This window comes from Siphateles boraxobius, unplaced genomic scaffold (genome assembly GCF_051911475.1).
Source record: "Siphateles boraxobius isolate OS27281-9 unplaced genomic scaffold, OSU_SipBor_1 49, whole genome shotgun sequence".
Taxonomy (NCBI): domain Eukaryota; kingdom Metazoa; phylum Chordata; class Actinopteri; order Cypriniformes; family Leuciscidae; genus Siphateles; species Siphateles boraxobius.
This window is the reverse complement of record NW_027509130.1, coordinates 4135661-4150487: the sequence shown is the minus strand read 5'-3', so window position 1 is coordinate 4150487 and position 14827 is coordinate 4135661. Positions and strand designations below refer to the sequence as shown.

The 14827-nt window shown below is 38.4% G+C and overlaps 2 protein-coding genes across 2 annotated transcripts in view; one reads left to right on the top strand and one right to left on the bottom strand.

Annotated features, from left to right (window-relative positions):
• LOC143711053 (E3 ubiquitin-protein ligase TRIM35-like) overlaps positions 1–14827 on the bottom strand; it is a 242540-nt gene that overhangs the window by 13856 nt on the left and 213857 nt on the right. The gene's annotated exons all lie outside the window — the stretch shown is intronic.
• Positions 8764–12170, top strand: LOC143710915 (zinc finger BED domain-containing protein 4-like). Its single transcript, XM_077202159.1, has 2 exons — positions 8764–10283; positions 11387–12170. The coding sequence occupies exons 1-2, from the start codon at positions 8947–8949 to the stop codon at positions 11889–11891; spliced, it is 1842 nt and encodes a 613-aa protein (XP_077058274.1). The 5' UTR covers positions 8764–8946; the 3' UTR covers positions 11892–12170.

Here is a 14827-nt window from a genome sequence, read left to right as displayed (position 1 = left end):
AAATGAATTTTGTTGAGATAGTGTGATTTAACCAATTGGCCTTTGTGATTTTAGAGCATATGTGAGTATAGGTATGTGTCTTATGATCCAAAATATTTAATAAACATTGTTCTGATCAAAACACTTTCAAATAAATTCATTTAGAAACACAGAAATCAATAATCAGCCTGTGAATCTCAACAATGGTGACAATAATAAAGCATGTTGCTGTGGCTGCCACCAATCACAACTCATTAATGGCTCCCATCATGCATTGCGATATGAATAAATTATGATATGAATTTTCGATGTAATTTACTTTTCCTAATTGAATATTCTGCTCGTCACCATTGTTGAGATGCATAGACTGAATCTTGAAGTCTGTGTGTGCCTAAAAGATAGATTTTATTTTAGAAAACAACTTTTAAGAAATCCTTTATATTATAGCTAAAATTCTGGATATTTATGCAGAATCACAGGTATGCTGTAACAAACAACATAAATCAAAAACATAAAGTTCAAATGATGATTGTCATAATATAACCAACATCATCAGATCACTTTTTTTCTTTGTTCACCTGGCAGTTATAACTCAGATAAAGCAGCCAAACAAAATCTAAAGTTAATAATATAGTCAAGAGTCCAACTAAAGCAAACAATGACCGCCATAACGGTGGCTTACAATTTGAGATTTTCTCCTTCAGTGATTCTTCAGGTGTCTTCAATAATGCTCAATCATCACTAAATTAATTACTTAATTATCTCATTAACTTCAACACTCTTGACTCATATACACTCGCAGGAGTGTTAATTTAACACTGGAGTTTTTGCTGTGTACAAAGAGCCGTAGTTAACTGACAAGCTGAGCCATATCGCATTAATTATCGCTGGCGATACGTCCGCGATATCAATGGGATATGGCTCAGCTTGTCAGTGAACTACGGCTCTTTGTAGTAAATGCCGCTCCATCTGAAAGCAGGTGAAGGCGATTTACTACTAATCAAGGAACCGGCTTTACTGACGAGATGCGCATAACAATATCGTGCGATATATCGCCCAGCCCTAAGTTTAATATGAAAAAACGGTGGAGTATCCCTTTAAAGTATTGGAATGTTCGCCGGTTCCCGCCACCTTCTTCCCATAACATCTGAACCTCTTTACAGTAATCGTAAACACAGCCATGTTGAAGCCTGTTGAATATCCGAAATCCTTGTCCCCGTGAGGAAAACAGCTTATATGTTATAAGTGATGTTTTTTGAAAATGTAAAAATGCAGATAGTTTTATGTGATGGGTATGTTTAAGGGTAGGGGATCAAGTTTTTTCATTATGAAAATTATGTCTAAGTCCCCATAAAACATGAAAACCCAACATGTGCGTGTGTGTTCCAGTCAATAAAGGAATATGAATTTATGCCAGAAAAATCAGTTAAACTGTTCTAATCATATGTATGAAAAAGACAAAAGAATCAGCCCTTACCGTGATGTGTTGATCTGTTTTCTCAAACTCTTCTTTAATGTTTTGATTGTGTACAAGTTTCTCTTGTAAATAATTCAGTGCTGTATTGAGCTCCTCCTGGAATTTAAAGAGAAAATCTATAAGACACCAGAGATTTCTGTAATATGATTACAGAGAGATCTTTATGTAATATAAAGCTTAAAGGGATAGTTCACCTTAAATAGAGAATTCTGTCATTAATGCTCGATCGCATGCTGCAGTAACACAAGGTATGTGTTGTGAAAAAATATTAAAGTTACAGTATAATTGTTAGGTTAAAATATCTCAGTGAATCAGTCTACTTCATGATGATACAACAGCCAATAAAGACAAAATATTTAATAAGAGTTAAGAGCCGAACTAATGGGAACACTAATCACTGTTATGGTGTCTTCAAATGAAACAGAGTTAAACCCCTGTTAATTCTCAATAAAACTTTTGTAGGCGTCTGACAGAAATAAAGTCAGTCTGGTTAGTAATAAGTGAACCCGGTAATGCTGTTTGTGGAGTTGTTTATTCCTCCTCTGCTGAGATCTTCACAGATTTAATGTCTTCTTTTCTATTCAGCTGATTTAATGAGGCATGGCTGAAATTACTCTATATTTATTTGCTCTTGGCTGACATGTCCAAAATCACAGTCTTTGCTATGCCAAATTAATTGATATAAGTAGTGTAGAACAAACTGTGTCTATTCCTCGTTTAGTGAGGCCATATAATAAATCTACTGTAGGATCTAGGAAAAATCTTATTGTAATTAAACCTGAAAATCTAAATATCAGTGAACAAAAACAATTTCTAAAACTAGCTCTTCTAAACATTAGATCGCTCACACCTAAGGCGGTCATTGTAAATGAAATAGTCACAGATAACAGCTTCGATGTACTTTGCCTTACTGAAACCTGGCTTAAACCAAATGAGTATTTCGGTCTAAATGAGTCTAGTCCACCAGGATACTATTATAAGCATGAGCCCCATCTGATCGGTCGTGGCGGCGGTGTTGCAACAATCTATAGAGATATTCTTAATGTTACTCAGGAAACAGGTCACAGGTTTAATTCGTTTGAAGTACTTGTACTAAATATTACGCTCTTAGATGTAAGAAAGAAATCCCTATTATCTCTAGCCTTGGCTACTGTATATAGACCTCCAGGGCCCTATGCTGATTTCCTAAAAGAGTTTGCAGAGTTTCTCTCAGATCTATTGGTCAATACCGATAAAGCAATAATTGTTGGAGACTTTAACATACACGTAGATAACACAAATTATGCGTTAGGGACTGCGTTTACAGATTTATTAAACTCTTTTGGGGTCAAGCAAAACGTCAGTGGTCCCACTCATCGTCTAAATCATACACTAGACTTAATTATATCATATGGAACAAATCCAACCGATATAGATATTATACCGCAAAGTGGCGATCTCACTGATCATCACATGGTAACTTGTATAATACGTACTACTGAAATTTGTCATGTTGCGCCACGTTATAGACCAGGCAGAACAATCCTTTCAACCACTATAGATAGATTCTCAAATAGCTTACCTGATCTATCTCAGCTGCTCAGTGAACCCAAACAAACAGATGAATTAGAGGAAATGACTAGCAGTTTGAGCACCATTTTCTCTAGTACCTTAGATATTGTTGCACCAATTAGATCAAAAAAGGTTAGAGAGAAAACTAAAGCACCTTGGTACAACAGTGCTACGCATGCTATCAAGAGAGAAACTCGTAACTTAGAGCGTAAATGGAAACAAACTAATTTAGAGGTCTTTAGAATCGCGTGGAAAGACAGTATGTCGTGTTATAAAAAGGCTCTAAAAGCAGCCAGGGCTGAGCATCTCCGCAAACTAATAGAAAATAACCAAAATAATCCAAGGTTTTTATTTAACACCGTGGCTAGACTAACAAATATACAGACATCACCAGAGCAAAATATTCCGTTACAGTATAGTAGTAATGATTTTATGAACTACTTTAATGAGAAAATAGAAAGCATCCGTAACACAATTGTAAATGTACACTCTTTTATGGTGTCTTATGATTCAGCCTCAATTATCGCCCCTCTGCACCAACTACTCCGCTTTACAACTATAGGACAGGAAGAGCTAAATAAACTTATCATTGCATCGAAACCAACAACATGTTTATTAGATCCAATACCCACTAAACTACTGAAAGAAGTGTTACCTGTAGTGGAAGAGCCTCTTCTCAATATTATTAACTCGTCTTTATTTTTAGGTCATGTTCCAAAAATATTCAAGCTGGCAGTAATAAAACCTCTCATTAAGAAACCGCAATTAGACCCAAATAACTTAGCAAATTACAGACCCATTTCAAATCTTCCATTTATGTCTAAAATACTAGAAAAATTGTGTCCACTAAATTGTGCTCTTTCTTGCAAGAAAATGAGATATATGAAAAATTCCAGTCAGGATTCAGACCGCATCATAGCACAGAAACTGCGCTAGTTAAAATTACAAATGATTTACTTTTAGCTTTTGACCAAGGCTGTATCTCAATACTAGTTCTACTCGATCTTAGCGCTGCGTTCGACACTATCGATCATAAAATACTCCTGGATCGACTACAAAACTACACTGGTGTTCAGCGACAGGCATTAAGCTGGTTTAGATCGTACTTATCAGACCGTTATCATTTTGTCTGTTTAAATGGGGAAAAATCAAAGATAACGTCAGTAGACTATGGAGTGCCGCAAGGATCGGTGTTAGGCCCTCTGCTATTCTCAATATATATGCTCCCACTTGGTAATATTATAAGAAAACATGGAATTAATTTCCACTGTTATGCTGATGACACTCAATTATATATTTCATCACGGCCAGATGAAAACACTAACTTATCAAATTTGACAGAGTGTCTCAAAGATATAAAATGCTGGATGACGAGTAATTTCCTGCTACTAAATTCAGATAAAACGGAGGTATTACTTATTGGTCCAAAAAACTACCCACAAACTCACTTACAATACAACTTTAATATAGAAGGATGTCCTGTTACTTTATCCACTACAGTAAAAGACCTGGGTGTTATACTAGACCGCAACTTGTCTTTCGAAAATCATATTTCATATGTTACAAGAACAGCCTTTTTCCACCTTAGAAACATTACAAAGCTACGTAACATGCTGTCTGTTTCTGATGCAGAAAAGTTAGTTCATGCACTCATGACCTCGAGACTAGATTTTTGTAATTTTTTATTAGCTGGCTGTCCTGCATCCTCAATAAACAAGCTACAGTTGGTGCAAAATGCAGCTGCTAGAGTTCTTACTAGGTCAAGAAAATATGATTATATAACACCAATTTTATCATCTCTACACTGGTTACCTATCAAGTTCCGTATCAATTACAAAGTACTATTACTGACCTATAAAGCCCTAAATGGTTTAGCTCCTGTGTATTTAATGGACCTTCTATCGCCCTACAATCCATCGCGTTCTTTAAGATCACTAAATTCGAGGCTTCTGGTCATTCCTAGGATATCTAAGTCCACTAAAGGAGGAAGGGCGTTCTCACATTTAGCTCCAAAACTCTGGAATAGCCTTCCTGATATTGTTCGAGGCTCTGACTCGCTGTCCCAGTTTAAAACTAGTTTAAAGACGCATCTCTTTAGCCAAGCATTTACATAATGCTTACCTTTTATACCACTGCTGAATCAGATCAAATGCATTTAATATTATAAAACTTGAAGCGTCTGTAGGTTATTTGTATAGGTTGCATAGTATTTACAGTCATTACGTTCCTGTGTATATTGCGTGAATGACGGGTGGTTGGGTAGATATTGTGTTTTGCGGTAGGTGGTATGCCATACGGAACCGTTGCCACTGAACCTGCTTTAACGACGACAGTGGGGCTCGACAGCCTTAGTCAAACGGGTTGGCGCGTATGGTTGGGCTGCGGAGAGATTGTGGTTGGGTCTCAGCAGCAGGAGGGATGTAGAGGTCAGTAAGCAGGGCTGAGTTGAGTGGGGGACGGAGGGGGGTGACTCTGGGACGCAAGAATCGCTGTCTTCATGTTTTTTATCATTTACGCCCGTGTTATGGAAATCATTATGAACAGCAGCTACGCTAATTATTTCCCCTTTTTGCTTTTCTGCTGTTATCTCGGGACGCGAGTCCCGAGAAAAACGGCGTTCGTCAGCTCCAGTTTGTATCCAGCCTTTCACAGAGACTTCAGATACCCCAATCACAAAGCCTGTGAAGAGACGACTCAACACCGGCGATATGGACCCTCTATGGTGGACGGCACTGATCCTCAACAACTCGTCTCAACACCGGCGTGATTACTTGGACTTCCAAAAGATGGAAATGGATAAATATTCTAAATGTTCCGATCCAATCTGACTTGTAATGCTGCCCGAATCATAAATCATGCACTGTTCCTTCGTTGGCCAGAGGAGAACTAGCCCTCCGACTGAGTCTGGTTTCTCCCAAGGTTTTTTTCTCCATTCTGTCACCTGATGGAGTTTTGGTTCCTTGCCACTGTTGCCTTGGCTTTTGGCTTGCTTAGTTGGGGACATTTAATATTCAATAATATTATTGATCTGCCTTACTTAAGGTGGACGTTGACGCAATTTTCTTTTAGAAACAAACTCTGTTACATTATTTTCATGTTATCACTGTGAAGCTGCTTTGATACAATCTGTATTGTAAAAAGCGCTATATAAATAAAGGTGACTTGACTTGACATGTGGCATTGCTATGCAGAGGTGTAAAGTCCAGGTTCAGAAAGTAAAAGTCCTCCTCAGTATTTTGTTCCAATCACCTGGATTTGCTAATTCAGACAGGAGATAGAACTAATTAGTGAAATCAGCTGACTGAGTTCATGGGTGGAATAAACATATAGCAGGAATTTTACTCTTTGACCCCTGGACTATACACCTCTGATACCTGGCCAGCACGCACATTTTTTTTTGGCAGGATGGTAGAGGAAGACTCATGAATATTCATTAGGGAAGTCATCCCTGATTGGTCTGATGACCCAGCAGGCACAGTACGTCAATGTGATGTCAGGAAGACGTTGGACTCCAACTAATCCAACGTCAGTCTAGGGCTGGGCGATATATCGCATCACATTGTTATGTGCATCTCGTCAGTAAGGCCGGTTCCTTGATTAGTAAATCGCCTTCACCTGCTTTCAGATGGAGCGGCATTTACTACACAGCACAAACTCCAGTGTTAAATTAACACTCAAGAGTGTTAAAGTTAATGAGATAATTAAGTGATTAATTTAGTGATGTTTGAGCATTATTGAAGACACCTGATGTTAACAAGCAGACTCACTGAAGGAGAAAATCACAAATTGTAAGCAACAGTTATGGCGATAAGTGTTTGCTTTAGTTGGGTTCTTAACCTTTAAACATTCACTTTAAATTTGTTTGTCTGCAGTTATTTAATTATAACAGTCAAATGAACAAAGAAACTGTGTCATCTGATAGTGTTGGTAAATATGTTCTAGCATAATCATGCTGTGGTCTGAAAATAAATGTTATTGTGACAGTTTGGTTTAACTTATTGGCAACAACTTTGTGATTTCAGGGCATATATGAGTATAGGTATATTTCTTATAATTCAAAATATTTAATAAACATTGTTCTGATCAAAACACTTTCAAATAAATGTATTTAGAAACACAGACCTAAATAATCAGCCTGTGAATCTCAACAATGGTGACAATAATAATGCATGTTGCAGTGGCTGCCACCAATCACAACTCATTAATGGGAGTTTTTTTTTAGAAACAACTTTCAAGAAATCCTTTTTATTATAGTTAAAATTCTGGATATTTATTCAGAATCACAGTTATGCTGTAACCAACAACATAAATCAAAATCATAAAGTTCAAATGATGATTGTCATAAAATAACCAACACCATTAAATCATTTTTTTCTTTGTTCATCTGGCAATTATAACTCACATACAACAGCCAAACAAAATCTAAAGTTAATAATATAAGGGTCAAGAGCCCAACTAAAGCAACCAATGCTCGCCATAACGGTGGCTTACAATTTTAGATTTTCTCCTTCGGTGATTCTGCTCTAGGTCTCTTCAATAATCCTCAATCATCACTCAATTAATCACTTAATTATCTCATTAACTTCAACACTCTTGAGTGTGGACTCATATCCCAGGAATGTTAATTTAACACTGGAGTTTTTGCTGTGTACAAAGAGCCGTAGTTAACTGACAAGCTGAGCCATATCGCATCAATTATCGCTGGCGATACGTCCGCGATATTGATGCGACATGGCTCAGCTTGTCAGTTAACTACGGCTCTTTGTAGTAAATGCCGCTCCATCTGAAAGCAGGTGAAGGCGATTTACTACTAATCAATGAACCGGCTTTACTGACGAGATGCGCATAACAATATCGTGCGATATATCGCCCAGCCCTACGTCAGTCAGACGTCATATTTTGGTTGAAAATTAAAGTCAGGTTGACATCTAAACCCAACGTTTGTTTAGCGTTGTTGTAAACTTTTTCCTTCTTCAGTGTAGAAGACTCAGAAGCGAAAACCAGGAGACTTGGTGGTATCTTTTAAGCAGGATTCTTTATTTTCTGCAAAACTCATCCATATCTCCCAGCATGCATTGTGGCATTAATAAAATATGCAGCTGGATTTTTTGTAGCTCGTGAGTTGCTCTGATTATTAGGATATTTTGTTTGATTGTCACCATTGTTGAGATTCATATGCTGTTTCTTGATGTCTGTGTGTGTCTAAGAAATGCCATAGATGAAAAGTTTTTGTGCACTAAATAATATTTAAAAAAAAACAAGTATATTATGTGATAACACTATTAGATATGCTGTAAAATCAAATGACTTCTATATTAATAAAAACAACATTAAAACCAGAAGTATTAGGGGGCTTTTACACTGGGCTCGTTTCCTGCGGTCCGAGCCCGGGCGCGATTGTCCCCGGCGCCCCCCCCCCGCAGCGTTGGTCTGGTTTCACACTCAACTTGATTCTATCGAACTCTGGTGAGTTTGCGTGCGTCTTACGTCATTGCAAACGTGCACGGTGCATAATGGAAAACACGACGTGGGTCAATATATTGTGTTTTTTATTAAGTTGGTGCTATTATGCATAGCTGAGTAAACAACGAAGATTAACTGTGTGTGTGTTTCGCATATGCTGTCTTTCCGCTGCTTGCAAATGGACTCTTGAGGAGACAGTGGATTTCCATTAATTTGTTGCCCTGATTGCACGCACTATGCGCAAATACACTGCAGACTCACTCTTGCTCGTATCCAGGGTAAATTTTTAGGGATGTCCCGATCCGATCCACAGCATCGGTATCGCGCCGATACCGGCCCAGAACGCTAGATCGGAGATCGGAGGGGAGAAAAAAATATGAGCGATATCCAGTTTAGCGGCGCAGCCTGTCACGTGATGAGAGTAGTAGCCAATTATAGTCGCATGAGTATGAGAGTTAGCTACGGTATTTTACAGAATGGCCATGTCAGCGGTGTGGAATTATTTCAACCTTAAAGAGGAAAAAAGTCCAACGGCTGAATGCAAAATTTGCACTGCAAATGTTTCGAGGGGTGGCAGTGCTGTTGCTCGGTTTAACACAACTAACTTAATTAGGCATTTGGAAAAACACCACGCGGAACAGTATGAGGAATTTCTGCAAGCAACGGCTGCAAAGAAGAGCAAAACGCCCCGAGTCCGACAGCAGACATTGATGGAATCAATACAAAGTCGAGAGAAACTTCCCCCGTGCAGCAACAAGGCCAAATTGATAACCGAGAAACTAGTTCAGTTTATTGTCCTGGACGACCAACCCCTTTCAGTGACAGAAAATGTGGGATTTCGACGCCTACTTGAGCATCTCGAGCCTCGCTACACTTTGCCCAGTCGGCATTATATCACGGAAAAGGTAATCCCTCAGATGTACAACGAAGTTTGCGATGTTCTCTCCAAACTTGTGGAGAATGTAAGTGCAATTAGTCTCACAACAGACATCTGGAGCTCAGAGGTGAGTCCAATGTCCATGTTGAGTCTGACCGCGCAATGGATAGACTCTGATTTTAGTTTGAAAAAAGCTATTTTGCATGCGCGGGAGTTTCGTGGCTCGCACACGGGGGATTTTATTATGGCAGCAATTGAGGAGATGTTGCGTGAATGGAAGATTAATAAAAACAAAGTCCATGTAATCTTAAGGGACAATGCAAAAAACATGAAGAAGGCCATGGATCAACTTGGCGTGGCCAGTTTAGGATGCTTCGCGCACACACTGCAGCTAATTGTACATGAGGGGCTGTTGTCGCAGCGGAGTGTAAGTGACGCATTGGCCAATGGAAGAAAAATTGTAGGCCACTTTAAACACTCGCCGCTTGCCTATGCACGGTTAGAAGACATCCAAGTGGAGCTAAATATGCATCCTAAGCGTCTGCAGCAGGACGTCCGAACTAGATGGAACAGCACCCTGTACATGATTGAAAGCCTCATTGCGCATAAACGAACACTATCTGCATATACAGCTGAATACGACCTGCCAGCCACACTGACAGCAAACCAGTGGGGGCTGCTGGAGAAGGCTTCCACGGTTCTGGCCCCTTTCGAGGAGATGACAAGGGCAGTGAGTGCCTCCTCCGCATCTCTAGCTGATGTCATCCCCGTTGTGTGTGTCCTGAAACGTGTTCTCAGTCGGGAAAACGAGGATGATCAGGGGATTAAGACAATGAAAAGTACCCTCCTTGACGCAGTCAACAGACGATTTAATGACGTGGAATCTGAGCCATTATACTCGGTTGCTACTCTACTGGATCCACGTTACAAAGACAGGTAAGGGAATTTCTGTTAACTTTATTTAGTGTGTGTGTGTGTGTGTGTGTGTGTGTGTGTGTGAGAGAGAGAGAGAGAGAGAGAGAGAGAGAGAGAGAGAGAGAGAGAGAGAGAGAGAGAGAGAGAGAGAGAGAGAGAGAGAGAGAGAGAGAGAAACAAATCCCTCATTCCTCTGTATGGTATTAATAAACTTTTAATAAACTACAGAACAGCGCGAGTGGGAAGCGGCATGCGAGCAGAGTTTATGCCGGATCACGCGAGCAGAGTTTATGCTCCGAAAACTAATATAAAACACACACTCAAAGTAGGGTAGATTTAAATAAATAAAAACGAAATTTAAATAAATAAAAACGAAATTTAAATTAATAAAACATAACAACGAAATTTAAATAAATAAAAGCGAAATTTAAATAAAACAAAAACGAAATTTAAATGAATAAAAACGAAATTAATAAAACATAACAACGAAATAAAAAAAACGAAATTTAAATTAAAAACGATAATAATAAAAAAACGAATAACTTAAATATAGAAAAACGAAATTTAAATAAAGAAAAACGAAATTGTGACGTGGCGTCCCAGTCTCGTTTGAAAAATAATACATTTTATTTCTATTCTATTTTACACAACGTCAAAGCACCGCAGCTTAACCCAAAATACAAGCGCAGGCTTGCATTTCTGTCCATACTCCACTGTTCTGCGCATATCAAATACCAACCCACCGAATATTCGGGTCCAGCCCTAGAGAGAGAGAGAGAGAGAGAGAGAGAGAAACAGAAACAAATCCCTCATACCACTGTGTGTGTGTGTGTGTGTGTGTGTGTGTGTGTGTGTGTGTGTGTGTGTGTGTGTGTGTGTGTGTGTGTTAGAGAGAGAGAGAGAGAGAGAGAGAGAGAGAGAGAGGGGCAACAAATCCCTCATACCTGTGTTGTATGTGTGTGTGTGTGAGAGAGAATAACAAATCCCTCATACCTCTGTATGGAATTTGCACTACCATTTCATTATTTCCACGTCAAGTACTGTATAAGTCTTCCAAGCAGGCAAATACCTTGATATTAAGAAAATACTAGATTATTAATATTTTATATATTTTATTATACCAGGTACTTCACAAATGCAGACACTTTGAGACTTGGAAAGGAAGCATTACTGGCGGAGGTAGGAAAGATGGAGGAAGTGTTGAAGACTACATCTGAAACTTCAGCTTCTGACTCTGAGCCAGCAGACAAAACTCCACGGATGGAGGCGTTAGGCACAAGTACCAGCAGCCTTGGCAGCATCTTTAATGAAATCCTGGAGGAGAACCAAGTATTACCTGTTCCAAAGATAACCACAAGTGCACAAATTCAAGTGGAGACCTACCTAAGTGAGGCAAATATTCCACGGTCGGACGATCCCTTACTTTACTGGAAAGTAAACCAACCTCGACTGCCCTCCCTGGCAGCCACGGCAGTTAAGTTTATCTGTGCTCCCTGCACAAGTGTAGAGAGTGAGAGGCTCTTTAGCACAGCCTCAAATGTGATTAATGAAAGAAGGAACAGGCTGACGTCAGAGACCGCTGAAAAAATAATCTTCCTAAAGAAGAATCTGCCCCTCATGGTTATGTGAGCAAACCTAAAACATGTTCAAGAACTTTGTTACAGGGAAACTGCACCCGTGAAAGTGATTTTTTTTTAATTTGTATAATTGTTAATAATGCAGCTAGGTCAGGAAGTTTGTTAAGGTTTAAACTGTTTAAAGTTAGGGTAAGGTTTAAACTGTTTGTTAATGTTATATTTATGTTATACATATTTAGGTCTTTCAGTGCCTTTTTTTATTACTGTGATTTGCACATAGCTGCACTGTGAGGGACAGTTTTGTATTTATTTGGTTATTTACAATGTAGTATGCTGCTGTTTAAGTTTGTTTTAACTTTAAACCTGTTTGTAGTACTGAAGTACTGAAGTACTTGTATTTTAATTTTTTGTAACATTTGAATAAAGGGTGGCAATCTTTTATAATAAACTGTTGTTGTGGACTATACTGGAGGTATATTTTAGGTGGCTAATTGAGAAAAGTGCTATATTTTTTATTAGTTAAAAAAAAAATATCGGATTAATATCGGTATCGGCAAAAGCCAAAGGTGCGGCATCGGTATCGGTATCGGAAGTGAAAAAGTGGTATCGGGACATCCCTATAAATTTTCATCCCTTACGTGTGTTTTATTTAACTAAATACATCATAATCGGCTAAAACGCATGCGCAGGATACTTTACTTCCTGAACAAGTTCGCCCCCGAGTCCGTGTTGCTTTCACATACACGCGAACCGCAGCACAGTTCGGGAGCAACCGAACTCAGACCACCTCCTCCAGGTAGTCTCGGGTTCGGTACCCCAGTGCGCACCCGGGTCCCATGACAGCGTTCACATTAGCGATTTTTCATCCGAACCGTGCCCCGTTCCGAACTAAACTGCCAGTGTGAAAGCCCCCTAAGTCAAATAATCAAAGCATTAAACACTGAATAAGATCAGGGATTCAGGCAATTACATGATGATATCATCAATAAACAGCCAACATCACCTGATCTCATGGCTTTTTTAGCTACAATTGTGCTTTATAAACACACAATTATAGCAGCCAGAGAAAATTTTATATTACAGAGTCAAGGATCAAGAGCACAACTAAAGCAAAAGCTAACCACCATCATCGTGACTTTAAAATATAAAATATGATTACATTAAAATGGAAATTAAATAAAGTAAATCTGGTTAGTTTTAAGTGAAGCTGGTAATAAGTGTACGGCCATGCATTTCACCTTTGTGTTTGGTTTATTCCAACCAAAATTCAACGACTGCCCATCGTTGGAGCTTGAAGTCAAACAAACATTGGATTTAGATGTCAACCCGACTTTCATTTTCAACCAAAATCCAACGTCTGACCGACGTTGTAGTCTATATCCTGTGCCTGCTGAGGACCTACCCCTAAACCTACCCGTCACTGGGGTTAAGACCAATCAGGGATGACTTCCCTAATGAATATTCATGAGTCTTCCCCTACCATCCTGCAAAAAAAAAAAAATTTGGCGGCCAGCACAGCTATCACCATGGTCATTCTTAAATCAGTGCCTGCCGTGTACAGATTGTTGATTAAGGTAAATAATCTGTTGCCTGCCTCTGCAGCCTGTGAGAGACTCTTCAGCTCAGCAGGGCAGATTTTTACCCCCAAAAGTGGCAGGCTTGGTTCAGAGAACTTTGAAAACCAACTCCTTTTGAAGCTCAACAAAACAATTCTGGTGATGTGAAGTTTTTAAAAAGTGCTCCAAATGTTCACAGGTTGTTTTGTTTTGTTTTGTTTTGTTTTTTGAGACTTGATGGAGACTAGAAACGGAGTTGAAATTCTGATGATGTTAAGTTTAGGAAAGTTTGATACTGTGGAGTTCATGGGTGGAGACTTGAAATGGAGTTGTGTGAAGATTGAAATAGATGTATAAGCAGAGCACTATAAGCAGAGAATACATGTTCCTGATGACATGTTCCTGTCAAATTAAAACGTATGCACTGAATCAAAAATATCTACAGCCTTAAACACATGGTAATTAATAATTTTATTTGTAGAATGTTAAAATGTTTAATGTACTGCAATTAACATTAAATATCTGTGCACTGTAAGACATTTCATGTTAGTTTAACTTCACCTGCTGCCTTGAAAATCTAAGTTCACTCAACTAAAAGACTGCCTTTTGTTTCAACTTCGAAACTAAAGTTAATGAACTAATTAATTCATTAATTGAGTGATGATTGAGCATTATTGAAGACACCTGATGTTAACAAGCAGAAACACCAAAGGAGAAAATCACATTTTTAAACCCTTAAACTATTGACATTTGATTTTGTTTGGCTGTTGTAATTGAGTTATAACTGCCAAATGAACAATCAGAAAAAGTGATTAGGTCATGTTTTGACATAATCATCACTTGACCTAAATCACCAAACTCATTTAAAGAGTCTTTACCTTTTTAATTACAGCAACACTGTGATTTATAACAAAATATTTCATAGAAGTGGTTCTGATCAAAACCCTGAGTTAGACACACTGACATCAATAATCAGCCTGTGAATCTCAACAATGGTGACAATAATAAAGCATGTTGTAGTGCATTCTGGGTGCCACCAATCAAAACTCATTCATGGCTCCCATCATGCATTGCGGTATGAATAAATTATTATCTGATTTGCCTTAGTAATTTCCTTTTCCTAATTGAATATTTTGTTTGTCACCATTGTTGAGATTCATACACTGATTATAGATGTCTGTGTGTGCCTAAAAGAAAGACTTATTTTATCAGAACATCTTTTATGAAATTCTTTGGATTAAAAGAAAATTGTGGATCTTGTGCTATAGGATCTCTGTGATGATGTTGTTACCAATATAAATTTAAATCAGAAATTAGGTTCTATATGAGTTCAGTGATTTAGGTCAAATGATAAATGTCAAAACATAACCAACACCATCAGAGCACCTTTACTCTTTGATCATCACTCAGTTTCAGCAGCCTAACAAATTCT

What these genes read in the sequence shown, in the direction of transcription:
- LOC143710915 (XM_077202159.1), top strand. Translation starts at nt 8,947, where the DNA reads ATGGCCATGTCAGCGGTGTGGAATTATTTCAACCTTAAAGAGGAAAAA. An exon ending in GATCCACGTTACAAAGACAG is followed by an intron (nt 10,284 to 11,386) that starts GTAAGGGAATTT and finishes TTATTATACCAG; the next exon opens with GTACTTCACAAATGCAGACA.